Source organism: Opisthocomus hoazin, chromosome 1 (genome assembly GCF_030867145.1).
Source record: "Opisthocomus hoazin isolate bOpiHoa1 chromosome 1, bOpiHoa1.hap1, whole genome shotgun sequence".
Taxonomy (NCBI): Eukaryota; Metazoa; Chordata; class Aves; order Opisthocomiformes; family Opisthocomidae; genus Opisthocomus; species Opisthocomus hoazin.
Window position 1 is genome coordinate 143,861,412 of NC_134414.1, and position 19,032 is coordinate 143,880,443.

General features: G+C 39.5%; 1 protein-coding gene across 11 annotated transcripts in view; it reads right to left on the minus strand.

The window, feature by feature from the left end:
- SOX5 (SRY-box transcription factor 5) overlaps nucleotides 1-19,032 on the minus strand; it is a 649,868-nt gene that overhangs the window by 254,284 nt on the left and 376,552 nt on the right. For 9 of the 11 annotated variants that reach the window (XM_075439940.1, XM_075439932.1, XM_075439927.1 and 6 more), the window contains one exon: nucleotides 2,866-3,097. In XM_075439940.1, coding sequence (XP_075296055.1) covers nucleotides 2,866-3,097 — 232 coding nt within the window. The remainder of the gene's footprint in view (nucleotides 1-2,865; nucleotides 3,098-19,032) is intronic. The other 2 variants (XM_075439996.1, XM_075439989.1) reach the window with 1 other exon arrangement.

Here is a 19,032-nt window from a genome sequence, read left to right on the forward strand (position 1 = left end):
CTTTTACAAAAATGTACCCAGCATTCCATGCTGTCTCTCTAAGTTGGCATCTGTTGTAGCTTGGTGAAGTGCAACACAGTAAATTTTGAAAAGTCTAAGTTGGGTAAACTGCGGAGTTACCATTCTGGTGCCATCAGCCCTTGACCTTCAGGATCCTAGGATGTCCCAGCTGGCAGGACTTGTAAAAGCAAGCACAGCTGGAAGTAACCTATGAAACAGAGGGTCAATTAGCAGCCAGAAAAGTGAGGCCAAGAAAGCGATTCTCAAGGTTGAAATAGTTTTCCTAACTGTTCCTTCATGACCTAATGCCGAGAGGCAGAATATGAGGAGGCAGGGACGGCTGTGGCGACACGAGGAATTCAGTTACGCAGCCTGCTGATGAGGCCAAGCTGTGTAATTCCATACCTTTCCCAGATCCCTTGGCTGTGGCTTTCTTCTCCCAAGATTGTTCCCTAAGCCAACCGGGTGTCGCACATGTAGCTAACACAGAAAGATCTCTCCGGATCTATACCACGTCTATCCCTTGGGAGCAGAGTCTTCAGCCAACAACCATGCACAAAGCAGTATGGTTTAAGGGGGTGTAGCAGAGTGATGCACCGCATGATTTCAGACCAGTTGTATGTCTTATCCTGTCTTACTGGACATTGGAGAGATCTGTAAGGGTGTACCCTGCTAAGGACAGCGTGTGGCTGCAAAATGAGAACTCCATAGTCACTTGCAGACTCGGTTAGTAGGTGTAGTAGCACAGCTGACAAGCTATTAAGAAGTGTGAAGCACACTGCTGGAGCTTTATCAATAAAACTGTATTGGACCGCACCGTGTGGTGGTGTGTGCACATGTGCATACACCTGGATTTGCTTCCCAGAGACTACAGAACAGCACAGAATGTCAATTCAAGCAGTATAAAAGTGACCTCTGTAATGTTACCAAAATGAATACCCTTTGGGAATGACTTCTGCAACTGCTAATCACCCAAACTGAAGTCATCCAAAAGTTATCCAAGCACTATGTTCAGTTACTTCTTTCTTACACGACATACTACAACAGCAGAGCGAGTGATTATGTATATTTTACTCATTTACATTGATCTCTTCCTTCTTTCTAGAGACACACAGGCTACATCCATTCTGACCTACCCGGATAATGATTTTTACAAGACACTCTTCACTAAAAAAGAGATATTACCAAAACATCATGTTTATACAAACTGACAATTTTCTTAAATCTGTATGAAGACAAACCGAGCCCCTACAACCTCTCAAACATGCTTGAGGTAAGCCTACAGCACCTCTCTACTGCAGCCAATCTGTCCAAAAAATGCAATAATTCAGTATCTTGTATTATAAGGAGACAGAACACATTGCTTTGACATCACATTAAATACAGCCTTCATAGCAGAAAGTCACACTAGATGATCAGCTAAATTTCTTGGTCTTAAAAACAATAAATTAATAAAGAAGCTAGTTAAAATCAGTTAAAGAGAAGTTAAGTGTTTCAGTGAGGTGTAGTTAAATATATAAAACATACGCTAAAAGATGAAAAATAAACAACCTAGAAAAAGATAATGACATGTCTTCCCTCAAGTAATTTTTGCAAAGATGCTCTTTCTTCATTTAAAGTTGCAATAACACAAAGTAAAACTAAATATTACAAACCACTGCTTGAACTTAAGCATTCGACCAAATCGGAAGAAAAACTGATCAGGATCAGTGAGTCCTTTTGTCTAGGAGAGCAGCTTCGGTGAATATCCAGTGACGTGGTCCTATGAGAAATAATAATCCCTGAGGCTTTTTACTTAGGGCTTGTTACATATGCGTAATGAGCTGTAAGGGCTTTAATACCACTATGGAGCTGTTGCAGGCTTTTATGAAAATACACTATCACCTATTTCGCAATGCCTTTTTAAAAGCCTTTCAAACATGCAGGTCCGTTCATTATCTTCACTTAAAGTGAAATTGTCACTGCCCTTGTCGAAGTGGGGGACTAACAGAAAAGTTACAGTCAATTTGTCAACAGGCAAGAGCTGTGTGTGTTTACAACAGACAGCTCTGTCGAGGCGCCTAAGTCCTGGGGTCTCAACGCCTTTCCCTGCACCTTTCAACCTTTATAAAAATGTATCACAGTACTCTGTATGAGGGGCCCAAACACGTCACGTTATAACAGTGACACTACGTTACTAGTCAGAAACATAGCACTGCTTTTTGTGCTTTTTGTTTGCCTGTTTTTAGATAAAGCCAACTCTGGACTTCCAGTGGGCTACTAAGTGTAATGAATTGAGTGCACGGTGTCATTTGTAAAGTGCACAAAAAGGTGGGAATTCACAAGCGAAAAAGTGGTAGGCTGATTTAATTCCATAAGCACAGCAAATTTTCTTGCAGGTATCTGTGGCATGTGGAATACACATCAGTGGTGAATGTTTAAAACCAGCAAAATCCGAAGTTGCTTTTTTTTTTTACCCTTTACACAGACTTCCATGCCTTGCTATTACATAAGCTTGGCATTGCGGTAATATTTCAGACACGACGCCAAACATGACTCTCACTTACAGTGTTCCAAAACCATTTACTGTTTGCTGAACACATTCACTTCAAATTCACGTCACCATAGCTAAAAAATTTTAGCACCCTAAATGCCAGCAGGCAAAGGTGACGAAAAATGGAGTTTGCACTGCAAGTTGTTTTTTAGCATGTGTAGTGGAGGGTAGAGGCAGTCCAGCCAGGTCAAAGCTTTCACATTATTGTAGCATGTTCTGTACGTGTAACTGCGTATTGTCTACTCCATAAAGTACAGATCTGGATGCCAAACTACTGCAGAGGCAGAATTCAAAGAATGGATGCAAGCACAATAGACCATTAGCAAACCTACCATTGTGTTGTGCTGAGAAGTGGGAGTCCTATGGCCACAGTTCTCTTGCGTCAGCAGAGAAACAGGCTGAAATTCCTCAGAGTGAGGCTTGTTGGGAAAACTCACATGCAAGGGAAGGTGAAAGGCTGGGAGCCCGTCACTCTCCTCTTCTCCCACTTTCTGTCTGCTTGTCACCATGGCTACCTCTCCATCTGCTTCCCCATACGGAGAGGCTGGTCGCTTGGAAGACATCCTGGAAGGAACAAAAGAGGAGAAAATAATGAAACCTCCAAATAAATCCTTAATGCCGTCATTGTGTGGTTAGGGGCCATTGTAACAGAAATGCCTTTTTTTGTGCTGGCAGAGAGCAGGAAACCATCCAAATACCACTGCAAAGCATACACAGTCGGGAACAATGGCCAAGCAGGTAGCAACAGAACAGTGGCTTGTTTGTTGTGAGAATAATACGCTAATATACCACTCTCTTGTATTCTGGCTTCTTAAACATGAAAATTCACTTAAGAAGACTGTATAATGAAATACAATTCCTTTAAAAAAATACCCATCTGGTTTTGCATTTGCAAGAGACTGTAAGAAGACAGAATGTCTCCCGATACAAGCTATTGTCAACTCAGCTTTTGAGGAATAATCATCTGCACGTATTTAACCATAACTGATAAAAAAGTAAAGTGAAATAAAATAAAATAACTCGCTAGCAAGCCAAAACGTTTGTGTTTACAGAACTTCACCCATGTGAACAACAGAGTGTTACAGTCATGTTGCAAAAATCTTTTCAGGTTCGCAGATCTGGGATAGTTAAGCAATTTAATATTTGGACATTAATATTCTAAGTTTTTTGACCACACAAACTCAGCGTTGTACTAAGTGAATGAAGATTTGTTATCAAGATACCCTATACTTCCTACTTACAGCCAGATCACAAAAAAATACATGTAAATGTAATGTACAGCTACATCTATATTTAAAAGAATACACAAGCAAGACACACAGAGTACGTATTATAAAAATCACACACAAATCTTGACTTTAAATTCAGACCCACATTCCAAAATTTCAGAGGCTGTCTGATAACACTGTGCCGAGACAGCACGTGTATACCTTCTACTTTTGGAAAGTCTGAAAGCATCCTTACGTCATTGGAAAATCCAGTTTTCATCCAAACCAGACACTACTGAAAATCCTACAGGACAATCTGAACCCAGAGCACCTTTTCAGCTTGGTCTTCAAACTAGAGGGGTCCAGTGAAGTATTAAAATGCAGACGACTTCTGGGATTAATTACACCAACATTGTTCATGAAAATCAGGGTATGTGTATGGATGGCATAATGGGCCGCTGTGCCAAGCAGGGGCTTCTGTAACAAGGAGTGGAATGAGAAATACGAAATCCTACAGGCGTAGTCAGAAGAAGAAAAGAAAGAAAAAAAAAAGAGAAATATTTCACAGAAAATAGTAAGTTATGGACAACGAAACTGAAGACTATTGTATGTAAAAGCTGAAAAGCCAGGCTGAAGTAACACCGCTCCTCCTCAAAAATCTAGTATTTATGATTCTAATTATCCCGTTTTGATTTTCCACTTCACAGTTAAAGGACTGCATTTCAAAAGGCCAGCAGCCTCTTGAACCATGTGTGGGGCTGCTGTGAGGTGGAGCATGTCCATACGATTTGGCATATTGAGCACGAAATGGTTCTTAGCAGCAGTCAACTGGGTCTGAAAACAAACAGTGACTTTAAACAGCCCTTTGTTAGGACTTATTTTGTTTCTAATGATCTCATTTTGAGCTTTGCCTCCTGAGCCAAGTTAGATTATATTAAAAAAAACCAAAAAAAACCCCAAAAAAAACCCCTCAGACAAAAAAATCCCTACCAGAACCTATACTCAGCTGCATATTGCCTGTTCTTAACACCACCTATTGCCTGTACACAGAGAAGCAATCTGTATTTTCTATTAATGTTTGACTTAGTCCAACAGACTAACGCTTCATACATCCTACCTGAATTCTGTCTTCTAGGCTTTCCCACCTACGTGTCTGCAATGAAGCATATGTATAAAGACAGAGATCACCAGATAGACTCTTACTGGCAGTTTTCTACTAGCCCACTGAATTCAGCATTTTACAGCTATGTTTGATGTGACAGATCCCAAGCTTTTCTTCTGCAGAAACCATGCAACTCCCTCCTGAAGTTACTGTGAATTATTCATATTCTGCATCACACCGCACCAAGGTACACATTTGCTATTGATTCCGACTATAACATTTTGATTACTTATTTCAATGTTGCCGTAACAGAAGCTTGGGTTTTACAAAATCTCTTTCTGAAAATCAGCACTAAGCGATTGTCTCAATTCTGGCAAACAAAAAGGGAGGGACGCAACATCATTAGTCAATTATGCCACAGTAAGATCCTATATTTCAGGACATTTAAATTCAATAAGAGGACTGAAAAATATTGTAAACCATCTACAAAACTCTCCACTAGTATTCACTTTGACAACACAATATGCAGAGAGGGTGCCTTGCTTTGTATTGATGATTTGTATTATATACTTCATACCCATGTTGTGTTCAAAATTCTTACTGCTGTTAACCCAGAATAACCCAGATTCTGTCACATTGCTTCATAAGGAGAATTTGACTATCATGTTGAAGTAAAGCTCTTCCACTAACTTTACCAGTGAATATGCGGTTTCCTCTACTGCGTTTAGTTAGCGTGCTGCAGATCATCTTCGCCTTCTGCTTGTCACTGTTCCCAACAGGGATGATATTTTCTGCAGGGAATTTATAAAAACAGCCAAGGAAGGCAATAGAGGTGACCACCTCTATGCACTAGCAATAACAGAGATTATTATGGTTTTGATCTAAAATGAAACCCTATGGTCTGACTGTAGGCCAACCTACAGTGATACTAAAGCGGGAAGAAGACATTTTTTCCTTCCTCACACAGCTCTTATAAGACCCAGTTTAAATTACAAGCCTTGTGCTGCTCATGATGCTAGAAGGCTAAGAAATTGCTAAAATAGCTAAGGTGGTGAAGTTATATATCTAACTTGCACCAGTCTTCCAAGTGACTTGGACACTGAAAGAAAGAGCTGCACAACCCTGGGTAAGGGTCACACAGCTCAGAGGACGACCGCAATTTGTTTTCAGGTAGCTCTGTCCATAGGCAGCACAAGTTAGGCATCATCTGGCCTTTGGCAGGTCTCATCATCATCTTTAACCTCAGACACAAACATCACAGTTACACAGAAATCACCCACTCCTTAGGAACATCTGGGAAATTTCCACAAGAAAAGGGGCAAATTAAATAAACAAATAAATCCATATCTACTTTTGGAAATGTCTTCCAAAAGGACAGTAATTATCAAAGCCTATAGCAGCAAACGATCAAACCCCCGATAGGTTCACGAGCAGAACATGATACAAGGTAAATTCGTTCACAGGTGGTCTTTCGTTATTTCTGCAGCTTTATTGGTCCCTTTCGTGCATTTGAAATGCTCCCACACTGCGTATTCCTGAGTTCTCTTCTTTTCATACATCTTCATTTTCCTACTGAGCCAACAGTAGGTCCTAACAGATTCTATATTCGAGATGCAAGTGGAGTTCCCATTACAAACCATACACAAAGGGAAACAGCTAAACTCTGAGTAACAACATTATCCGAAACGGACTGGAATTATCCTATCTTAACAACGGACCGCAAACATCCTGGATCTACCCTCAATGATAAGATGACAGTTTACAGCTTACAGGACTTGAAGATCTCTTCCTCAGACTAGTTTAACTCAGAGGGTTTTCAATTACACACCTCTGAAAGAAGGTTTACAATGAAAGAGGAAACATCAGTTTCCTCAAATATCAACTTATGGATAGGATTAACAAACAAACAAAACACCACAAAACAAAAACCCAAGATATAACTTTCAGAAAAGTATCAATAAGGCGGACCAGATTCTGAATCTAAAAGTGTGTCTCTGCAGATGAAATCTGCTCCAACTGAAAACTTGCAAGAACAGTTGCATTTTGAGCTGTCATTAATCATTTCTACCAAATATAAATAGCTAAACGGTAGCTTCTTAGACAACCTAAATCTGCACAGTTCAGACACAGTGGGACACAGGCAGTACTCAGCCCTCTGTAGAGAGACATCAGAGTTATAAGACCTATCCCCATACCTGATTTTTATCAGTGGTCAGAACGGAACTGAAGATTCAGTTCTGGTGACGAATTCAAACACAAGTCTATTTCTTGAAAGGGATTCTTTTTTTCTGTTTTTGCAAAGGCTTCTTAACATGCAGAAATTGCATTAAAAAAACATGTTTTTTGTTAAATTTTATAAATTAAATCAATGTTTTTCCTGGTAGAAAGAGCATTTTTTTCAAGGAAGTAAAATCTCACACTTTTAACTCACTCTTCTCCCACAATATTTGATGCGATCCATCTTATAATACCTTCTCCACGTATTTCTTTACTCTCCTTCAACTTGCAACAGACTCTTCGTAGGCTTAAACTGATACCCTGTGTCTACTGATCTCAGTGGCTTTGGGCTGACTTCAGCGTGGCTGGATTTTCCCACTGGAGACAGGAAGCTACACCGCGTCCACACGAATTGTTTCTTCATGCCATCTACAAGTATTGGTTCCACCCAAATAATTTCAGGCTACCAAATAACATTAGTTTGTTTGTTTCCTTGTGTTCAGTGCCTCAAAAAAGTGATCTTTCCATAGCTCTATTTTTATTTTTATTATTATTATTATTATTAACAGAACCTCATTTAAGTCTCCCCACTACATTTCCATTTCTTCACTGGTTTTGGTTCATTTCATACATGATTGTATACCCAAAACAAGTCTAAGATGGTATCCAGTATTCAAGGAGATAGTGCCCTCTAGCACACAACCAGCATCCATCCCAATTTGATTGCTCATGCTATAAAATTCCATAAATTTTATGTCATAAAACTGTAATCTTGTTACATTAAGCAAAATACCTCAGAAACATTTCAGATACCCACAAAAGCTTTTGGAGAAATGGCTTATCCATGTCTTCAAAAGTGACAAACACGGATGTGTCAGGAGAAAAAGATACGAGGCCATAAATCTTAACTTGTTGGAAGTTAATTAAGGGATTCATCAATCACTGCACAGCTCACCCCATACATATACAGGCAAAATCCCGTCAGCTGCCACAACCCACAGCAATCTACAGGTTAAAAACTCCCAAAGTCCCTCTGTTCTGACTATTTATAAATGACTTTGTATAATCTAGCATTAAGACCTGTAATTATAAAACAGCATTAAAACAGGCCTGCATAGTTACGGATAATTATAGTTGGTACACTTTTTAAAGAAATAAAAAGCTTTTCCATTTAAACGCCAGCTTTGCCTTTCTGACAGCTCCAAGTCCACAGGATGTAGAGAGATGATTTAAATTGTATGTCAAAATTTTGACTGTGCAAGAGTTTCTTTTTTTTCCCCTTATCAAGAGAGGCATTGTTGTTTTCTCACCATAACTAGGCGTGACAGCGCCTGACTGGAGTCGCGTAGCCAGTTTCTGAATCGGCATGAAAAACGTTCACCTCTCGAGTTTCTCTGGCAGCTATAAACCAAGCCTTTCTCGTGGGTGGCGTTTAAATCACTCGGCCCCGTACACAGGAGACTGGCGCAGAGCTGCATTCTGAAGAGATGCACAAGGCCAAGAGGAGCAGATCTGATCCCCCAGGAGCAGTGTGCAGGGTCATTCCAGCTCCCAGCAGCATCAGGAATTTACTCGCAAACACAGCCCCATTCCAAACCAACTGCTACACACTAAGCTAGTCCCAGGAACTCCGGTGGGGTTCGGTCTGACTCTCTTCCTGATCTCATAGGGATATTCCCCTCTAATTATAAGTACGTGTTGGAAATCGGCAGACTCTGCTTTTCCACAGGAAATGCGATTACAGACAGCAGCAATATTACATATACATATACCTCATGTGTAAGCATACACACACACGTACAGATGCACAAACACAAGCTTATCCACAATGTCAGCAATCCCTCTGCCTCGTGTCTGCTCACGTGCAGTGCTAATAGAACGGTTTGTATCCCCGGGTTTATCGAAGCTGTGATCTCTCTACAGACAGGCCAAGCAAAAGGTGCTAGTTAAGGCTAATGACTGTCTCTATTCCATTTTGGCCCCAAATTCATTCATTATTTATGTACACTGAGTAACTAGTACCTTTAAAACAACAACTCTGTTCCTTTTGACAGGCTTACTTGTGTAATAAGGTATTACTCAACATGAGTAAGGGTGATAGACTCCCACACTCTGTCCCACTGGGAACTGCAAGCCCGACTTGTTTCTACACATACCACTAAAAACAGACTTCACTTGGCAATATCTTTGAGTCATTTACAGCCTGGTTTGGAATTCTGTACTGAAGTAATTTTACAGTTTAGAAAAAAAAAAAACTAGAAATAAGTGTCTCTAATCTGCTAATCAATAAAAATGTGCATGAAACGCGCTCTCATCTGTCACTCACACCGAGACAGAATAATCTATTAATTATTACTTTCTAAGATCGTATCAATCAGCCATCTTTTAAAATGCACATATGTTACAAATAAGCTGTGTCCTTTGAAAAGAGTTGGTGAACAAGTCACTTTTGTTAATACAAACCAAGATCGCTACGGCATAACCTATGGAACATTTCTGTGCAGTTGTCTATTATTATAGCCACCACAAGTAAGCCTATGGTTAAGGCCACCCAATCAGTTCCATTTCATCCAACTCACTTTCTCCCCTTTGCTTTCCAGACTTGCTCCCTGCATGGGGTAAATTTAACAATTTTTTTCAGTCCACCAATTTAGAGGATTCTGATTATAACATTGGCAGGGAATATGCTGTCCCCCATCTATTTTAAAGTTTGCATTTTGAAGTATAGTACAGTAAAGTATCAGCAGCTTAGCTGATAAACCTGATATTCCACACATCGTGGAAACTGTTTATTGAGAAAACGGGTACTGTTCAAAATCCCAGCAGTAAATGGTTTCATTTTGACAAGTTTTGAAACCCTCATATAAGAAAGTTGTTCCAAGTGTCTTTCAATAAAATGTTAACAAAAATCTTGTAAAATTCCTACTTTTTGTTAGAGAAAATAAAAAACAACTTTCTAGAAACTCTATGCTCAGAACTAAAAATTTACCATCTACATTTTCTTGCATTTGCAAGGAATTTATGCACGAAAAATCACTGTAAAATCAAGTCTAGGAAAAATACATTGTGAAAAAAAGTTCACGTTGAATGTCCCCAGTGTGTGTTGTGCAGATTTTCATTGACCTTTTGAAGCAGGTAACTGGGAAAGATTCTTTGTGCATGACTAAGTTGTTTAGTGAAATACTCTAGCCTGAAACAAACCAACCCTCAGCCAAAACAGAATTTATAAAGTGACAAAGCAACTCCTATCAAGGTACTATATTCTATTACTGCAAAGAATATTACCCAATTCTTTTGTAGATCTCATACAGAACTTTACATTATTGTTCCTGTTTTGTACAGCAACTAGTCGGTGTTAAGCAGGAATGTTTAGTCATTTACCCAGGGACACACATTCAAAATCAGCTTCAGCATGAGAACCTGTATCCTATTTTTTGTTTGGTACCTGTGAACTTCATATAAGCCTTTTGTTCTTCACTAGTCTGTATGTCAACTAAAAGAGCCAAAAATCTAATAGTATGTTTATAAACCAGGAACTATGGTATCAGATTTTACTTCTGCTGAAAAACATGTGTCTAAACAATCGAACTTCAAAACCTGGATTTTTTGAGAACTTCTCAAAACCACGTAGTCAAAATGCGGTTACGGTATAGGCAACATACAACCGTAACGGTGCCGTGTCAAAGACGATGAGCATCTATCAGCACAAACTCTGAAACAGCAGGATGCAGTCATTGTTGATGTTTCAAGTAAACTGAGCCTGATCACTGGCTTCTTTCATGCAAAAGACTCTGCTTGGATGATTCTGAATTAAATCCACAAGCTCATTTATTTTCCAGTGCATCCTCAAATTAACTCTGGCTTCCTTCTCCCCCACCCCAACCTTTTAGAAACGTACCTCCCGCCACTCACTCTTCAGCTCCTTATACATCTTGCTTTTTTACTTTCTATTATTATTATTTCATATTTGTCCTTGTGTCACAGCAGAAATAGTACAGTTTTGGTTTTATTTTCATGTAAAGTTTTAGGAACTGCTCACTGCTGAAAGTACTATTGCAATCACTATGACATCAGGTAATCATCACTCCTCTACCTGCTGAACTACGAAGAGGAATCTAGGCAAATAATTAGAGATTTTGGGTCTCTAAATTTCACTGTACAAACTAATACTTGACGATGACAGAAGTCAGTCAGTCTCCAGACGCTGAGTGGGAGAGCGGTGCTGCATGCTACAAGGAATCCACACATCTCACACAGACGTGCATCCCTAATTTCCATTAACATTGAGTGAAATGAAGGCAAGGAGTTGAAAAAGCTTTAAAATTATGACAATTATGAATGAGTTATTATTACAAAGAAATCTGAGGAAGCACGGGCTGATTCGGAAAAGTTAGCTACTCTTCAACTTTTGCAATTTAAGGAGCTTATTCTTGGTCATTCATAGTCTTTGTATAATCAAGCTGACATAAAATTTTCTTCAAGAATTAATAAGTGATGAATTACTTTCAGCAGAATCAATACTAATAATAAGAATTATCTCCCAAAAGATGCCCAGATTTCAGGACGAGAAGCCTTTCTTCTGACTGAGATCTCAGTAAAATATGACACAGCTTTTCCCACTCTTCCATCACGCCACTGCTCAGTAATGGGAGCGCCAAAGAAACAGCTATCCAGCTTCAAGCCTTGCTCTCCTTTCCCCGTTCTTTCCTTACTTCTATTTCAAATTCTACAAATGGAATCCCTGAGTTTGTGTATAAACACAAACAAATCAGAAACAAGGAAACAAAAAAAAATAAAAGTCTCTTTTTTCCCCACTTCACTCTGACTTTCCCTACTGGTAAATTCAGAATAGTAAGTTTATATTGCATGTACATTTGTTTCTAATAAATGTACATGTAACTGCACTAATGAAATAATTTTCAACACATCCACTGATGTTTAAGCATCTGAACTTGTAGTATGGTTCCACCATTATTATATAAACTCTTGCTCCAACCGTCACTCAGACATTTGCATCATGTCTAACACTTCTAAAAAAAAAATGCAAATAAACAGGGGAACACATAAGCACGCACATCCATACGTACACTATCTGCTTCCTGGTAAAACTGATCATGCCAGTAAAGTATGTATGCATATCCACCGAGAGCTTAACTTGCATCGCTGAAATATTGGGCCTCTAAATAACTTTCATGGGAGCAGAATCAGGGCCTAGGAGAACCCATGTGTACCTTTAAGAATGACAGGCACAGTGAAACGTTTTTCATGTGCATGTGTATGAAAAAAAAAAAATATACGTAGGCAGATCGATGTCTCTAATGGATGTAAACATTTTCTTTCCAACAGGTTAATTCCAACTGCCTAGAATTCTTATTATTTTTTTGTTCACACACACGTGTGTGCTCCCCACTTTCCAGAGGGTTTATACATGACAGGTGCGTTCTTGGCCCAGGAACAAATCATCCTGGAGAGCCCAAGAAAGAAAAATCAAACTGAACTTGAAGATAAAATGACAGGGAATAAATACATTATTGCCTTTCTATTATGTTAAAAAAACAAAAACACAAAAAAAATTTGAACATTTATAACGTCTAAGCAATTTGAGGTAGAATTTTCAAAGCTGAAAAGAGCTTGTTGCAAAGCCCAGATGTTGCCTTTCAGAAACTAGTGAAAATTGCTGCCTCTGAAATACCAACAGAGTAAAACAAAAATTGTTTAAATAAAAAGAATTTTACTCAGACATTCTGATATTCCAAAAGATGAACTTTTTTCAAGTGTTCAGGCGGTTTTGCATTCCTGTCTTCTACTTCAGATTATCCATAGAGTCATGTCATCTCTCTTCCAACCGATGACTGCATAAGGGGTAATACAGACTAAGTTCATGGTATGATGTGAGGGCTCCTGCCTCCCTCACTGTGCATACTGTACTATGGAATCTCCTTCAGTTGTCTCGTGAAAAGTTGACAGTACTTGTATTGTTTTCCCAGTTTTTACTCATAAAACCACAAGAATTAAAAATCTACATTAACAAACGTGGGGTGTAATCACCCATCATAGCACGTGCCCATTCACTCGCAGCGGTATTGTACAAGCCACTTCCATTTATGTAATTCTCCGATTTCTGAACATTCGTGTTCAGTTTCAAGCACTACCGAACGCCTCTCATAACTGCTGCTTGCACATACTAGCATGCTTCCTCAGCACCGTAACTGTGCATGAAGGTGAGTAGATCGACTTCAGCTCACCACTATCTAAAAGCTGATTTTTTTGCTTTATCTGACTCAAGAAATGCCTGTCAGATTTCAAAGGAAAGAACAATCATAAACAGCTGATAATTACCCAGCTTAACAAACACTAACCCTAGATACTGCTGGAGCTGTTAGCTAAGAAAAATATAGCTATTAGTCATATAACACACGTATATCCTTCCACAAACGCATATTGGTATGCAAAATACAAGCAAACCCACAAATATGGAAATGAGAGACCATTCTAAAGAGACAACATACCTTTAGGACCATAAGGAGTCTCAAATTTTACTTTAGAAAGGCTGCAGTGGTGGGCACTGAAACACGGTCGCAAAAAGACATCCACTTTAAAAACCTCTGGGAGTTGGGGGGTGGGGTGGAAAGGAGGAAAAAAACCCTGAAACCAGTATCTTTCCCTCCAGGGAAACTCAGGGGACGCCTGCCATTCACCCTTCCATAGGTACTTTGTCTACCTTCACATTTGTTGTTCAACAGCAGTTCCCACCCAGCTCCACAAAGACCCAGCTGTATAAACCAATGCTGTCAAAGAACACAGTTAAGGGATGGATAAAACAGGGAGGGGTGTCTAACATGCTGACCACTGACTGAGCTTGCAAGGATAAAGAAGCCTTGATGGAGAGAAGTAATCATCCATTGCTGTTTGTTTATTTTACCTCCTCCACCACATACTGGAATCTTTTTTGTTTTTTCCATCACCAAAACCATCCCCCACTGAGAGGCCTTTGTGATCTAAAAGGGGCAGAGCCCCTCTTTCTTAACACTGGCAAGTTTATGTGGGCAGATTCATTCAAACACATCTTAAAATAAACATTTGGCTCTCCCCCTACATCACACTGTCCACACACTGCCTTCAAACACACTTAAAAAAAAATCACCATCAAAATGCTCTTGCCTGGAACTGTTTTTACTGAAATGTATTAAAACAATTTAGCAGTCTAAGGCACATTATTGCCATGGATGTCCAACTTCAGATGAGAGCTACAGTCTTCTGAAAAAAATAAATACACATTACAGCAAAGTAAACCTGGCTGCTATTGCCATAACAAGTGGTATAATAGCTTTCTTGAAAAGACTTCTTCCATCACAAACCTTCTCTCCGCTGGGGATACACCTAATTATATTATAAGTGAATCTGAATCCAGATGTTCAGATCTAAAACGTATGTCATGAGTATTACATGGAAAATGACCACTGCATGGAGAACAAGGCATTTCAAGGGCAGCAGTGGCCTGAGCTCTGCAGGGAGTGAGGACCTTCAGAGTCCTTTAGGCGTAAGAGGTGTAAGTGCAGAGCATCTTGGAAAATTAACTTACCTGTTACACAAAAATGAACAACCAAACTTCCTTACTTCCCACTTCTTTTGTTATTCTACACTCCCCACACGTACACTGCTGCTTTTGTTTTTCTAACTACACGGATTTGGCACTGAGACTAATTCAAGTATGAATGCCTATAAGAAGATTCATCACGTACAGGCAACAGAAAGTAGATCTCCCAGAAAGCCTTTTGATGTATCTGAAGATGATACTGGAAAGAACACTTCTCTATTGGAAGAGGATGCCCAGTCACTTCATGGGCTACCTACTGCAGTGAAGTAATTGATCCGGAATAACTACAGTCGCATTAAACTAGGACATCGAGAGAAATCACGGATTCGTTTGTATCGGACATTAACAAACGCCTCCATGTCGCAGGCTGATGACCAGCTGTGTTTTCAAGGTTACCAGCCTGAACTGGATACAAAGTGCAACAAGGAAGGCCCACTGTCCCATTTTAATTTCAAAAAAGTAATAAACAACTTTTGATTCGGGTAAGTAGTCATCTGGCAAGCCCTACAGCTGTTTGAATGACACCTAGGATAGAGGATTGGTTGACTGATTGAAATACATCACAGAAATTTGATTTTGCAGTACAGCAACATCCTTTGGCATTGATCATTGCCGAAGAAGCACAAACATTGAAACTATGACCAGGTACTTTACTGCTGAATACCCTCTCCACCTCAGTATGGGCTAATACTAATTACTTTTCACATATCCCTTCTGTGAAACAACTAAGGATTATTCTCCCCTCTGAAGTAAATACGGATTACTAACTCCTTTTTACAGGCTGAGGAAATACAGAAGAGGATTTTAAGTGGTCTGTACACCACAGTGTAAAAAGACGACATTGATGCATGGATTAAGACACAGAAGTTCTCCATCCCATGCTCAGACTATGGCAGTCTAAGTCTTACCCTTCTATTTGCAAATGATACTCTTAGACCAATTGTTTCTATCTGCTGGCTGATAATCAAATATTTAATGTATGCCATAAAATGAAAATATGAACTCTACAGCAGTGCCTCTTATTTGTCATGCCCCATTACTTAGACTGGGTGGTAACATGCGTCCATATGATGGTTTTCAATTTTATTATAGTCTCTATTTGCTCACTCACTTAAGATGTTTAAAGAAGAGCTGTATGGATTATCAGACAGTCTGAAAAGTTCAGTTCAGAGCTCTTCAAACACATTCATTTTCATCTTATTAGCACAAGTAAAAGCCTTAGGCAGGTAATTTACCATCCGGTTTATCCAAAGGGACTTCTAAAGGAAAAGCCAACCTTTGTAAATTGTTTGTGATAATCTCCAAATTGATCATTAATTATCAGCTGCTAGTGAGCGTTTCTTCCATCAGCGCCACTGTGAAAATAATGCACTTCTCAGAAACTCTACCATTGTTCTTGCCACCTGTGTAATCAGCCATTATCAAACCCAGCAAAGTTACATGGCAGGCAGCAGCCTCATGATGTGACTCCTGTCCAGCAACTCCATTTTCCAGGCAGTTTAAAAATTAGTTCTCCACCAACAGGAAAGCATTCATTATTAATGTTATATTTTACATTCTATACCTTCCCACATATAGTAGCAGCTACAATTCATTTAGACCCGCTCAATAGAGCTTAATAAAGCACACATTGTTTTGCACTGCCAAACTCCAGCTGATGTACAGAAACTTCATTTTCTCTTTTGCAGTTTTCTGATTTTCTTCTAGTAGAAGTTAATGCTTACATTCTAACAGCAAAAATCTAAAAAGATCTTTCCAGGCTTCGTTTGTGACAAAGAACTCAGGAAGAGATAGCTGCAAGTAAAGCAGATTAGTCTTAGCTACCCTCGGGTCCATGTCGCACAGAAACAGAGGGGCCCGTTTTGTACAAGAGACCGCTTGTCAAAATGCAGCTCAGCGTTGACGTAAAAATTTTCACCAGTGTTTTCCAGAATTGCTGGCCATGATACACTACACACCATTTTCAGAATTTCAGGCAATACTCTGACCAGTGTACGGCCCTTGACATTCTTGTAGTTCCTACTTTTAACTCCATTGAACTCAACGGATAGTCGCCAGCTAACTTGACTGGAGCAGCCCTGAATGTCACGTACCTTGCATCTTCCAAGGGATCAAACACACCTGACAAACCAGATTTTAATAAACTCTTTCACCAACCAGGAAACCCGACCATGACAGCAATAAACTGCAAGCCTGGCAACTACATAATTGTGCACTGTCACACACACTATAGTTTAAGGAAACAAAGCATTAACATTAGAGGGAAGACATAGGCAGATTAATAAAAATTTTTAGAAACATGGTATCCTTGGAAAAGGCTATAGATTCCAAAGCACATGACTGTATTTTTCTTTAAAAATGGTCTATGGGTAAAAAACAACAACAACAAAAAACAAACAGGTGAAGTGCCCACCACTATCAGCTGTAGGTATAACCCAGCAGCAGCTGCAGCCTTTCACATTTGAGTATGGCAGTCCTAGCAGCACTGTAATATGGTTCTCTATTTTTGTAATAGATTAAACACAGAATAATTCTACATACGTGCAACCACGTAATCTTTAACATACACAGAGCAGAAGAGTTCTGTTCACATCAGAGAAGACTGGCTACTTGTTGGGTTCACGACCCAGGTCCACCAGCAGCGACTCCACACTGAGTCCTGATGACTCCAAAAGCAATGGGATTACAGCTGTAAAGATGGAAACAAGGCAACAGTACCACAGCTGAAAGAAGAACCATCCCTCAAAGACAGTTTTGCTCAGGTTGTCTCAAATTCACCTAATTTAGGCTTACAATTGTAGCACAGGATCTTTAAAATAAGGTATATGAAAATTCAAATTCAAAGGGCAGGAAGCCTGAAATGGAATAGTCTCTTACAGAGAGAGGAGACGCAATTCTACTAAAAATGAAGGGAACAGACTTGTATTTTCTTCAGCAAGACGGTGCCAACAAATGGGCCACTGCTCTTGAGAGAGCTTGAGTTTTAAATACTGCCATCTTCAGCAAAGAAACAAAAGGGATCCAAACTATTAAGGTGCAATTCTGTTTTGGACCGGGGTAATGTCAAACCAGACCTCCTCACTAAACAGGCCGGAGTGCTGGATGCACTGAGAGTCATGTCCATCTTCTTCAGTTTGTTTCATTTTCTGTTTTGGGGCCTCTTTACTACTACTTCTACATTGCCAAGTCTGGCAGAACCAACTACTCCACAGGCCACTGAGCAGCATTTTAGTCTAGTCATATACCATAGAATCATGTACTAATTGCAGAATCAGATTTAGCCCCCCTGGGATCTGCGTAACTCACTTCCAGGATGTATCCTGACCATGAGAGGCACAAAATAAACATTTTTGCAGAAAGGCAGGTATCTTCAGAAGAAGAATTTAACTTGCAGAATTTGAATGCTGGTCACCATCCAAGTGCATGAGAGACCTCAGCCTGACTGTCAGATTCTGGGTTAAACCTGTAGGACTGAAAATTAAAAAACGCAATCAAAAGTGAAAACAAAACACAATCTAGTGAGAGAAAATAAATCCTGTGATGTCACTTATAGCTAGTTCTTCTCAGTAGAACTACACTAAGACTCTCAATGGGTGCTTAATATTGGAAGCCAGACTTATCATCAGTAAACAGTTTAATAATCCGGTTACATAAGCAGTAACAATTCCTTGGCTGGTAGTGAACAATCTGATATCAAAGTTGTCATCTCTCAAACAGAATCTTGGTTGATTTTCTGTACATCAGTAGTCCTGATTAATTCAATTGTGTTCTCAGTGTGTTTAGTGCCTGTGTAGATACAGGAGAAGAGAGTCTTGCAAAGGTCTCTCTGAGGACCGAGTGAGCTTTGAAATTCTAACTTGGGCAATGTTATACGAAACAGAATCCCGCTCACTTGCCAGGAAGCAATAAAAGCGAACTCGGTGAGACTGCTCATGTGAATACATCTTAGCAGAATCAGAGCCTGCTCGAGCCACAAGGGAGGATAAACTTAAATAAAGCATTTCAGTATAACCATTCTTTCATCAGTCTTTAGTATGTATTAGTAGCTAACATCTGAGGAAAGGGAAGGTTTGCTGCTTGGCAATAGCGTGGTGTTAATGTAACACAATCTGTTAAATGAAAAAGCAAAATTAATTCCAATTTGATGTCTTCACATTTCACACTCCAGAGACTCTTACGGACTGAAAGACAGACAAGAAGGGGTAAGGAAAATTTAGTGAATTTTTCCAAACTGAATCATCTATTTCTTTGCATTTCACCTAATTAAGTCAAGAGGCAATCTGAGGGAGAAGTAAGAATGGTGTCTTATTTACATATGTATTTCTTAACGCTTGCCCACAGCGGCGAAAGAAATGTCTGTATCTGTCCATCATTC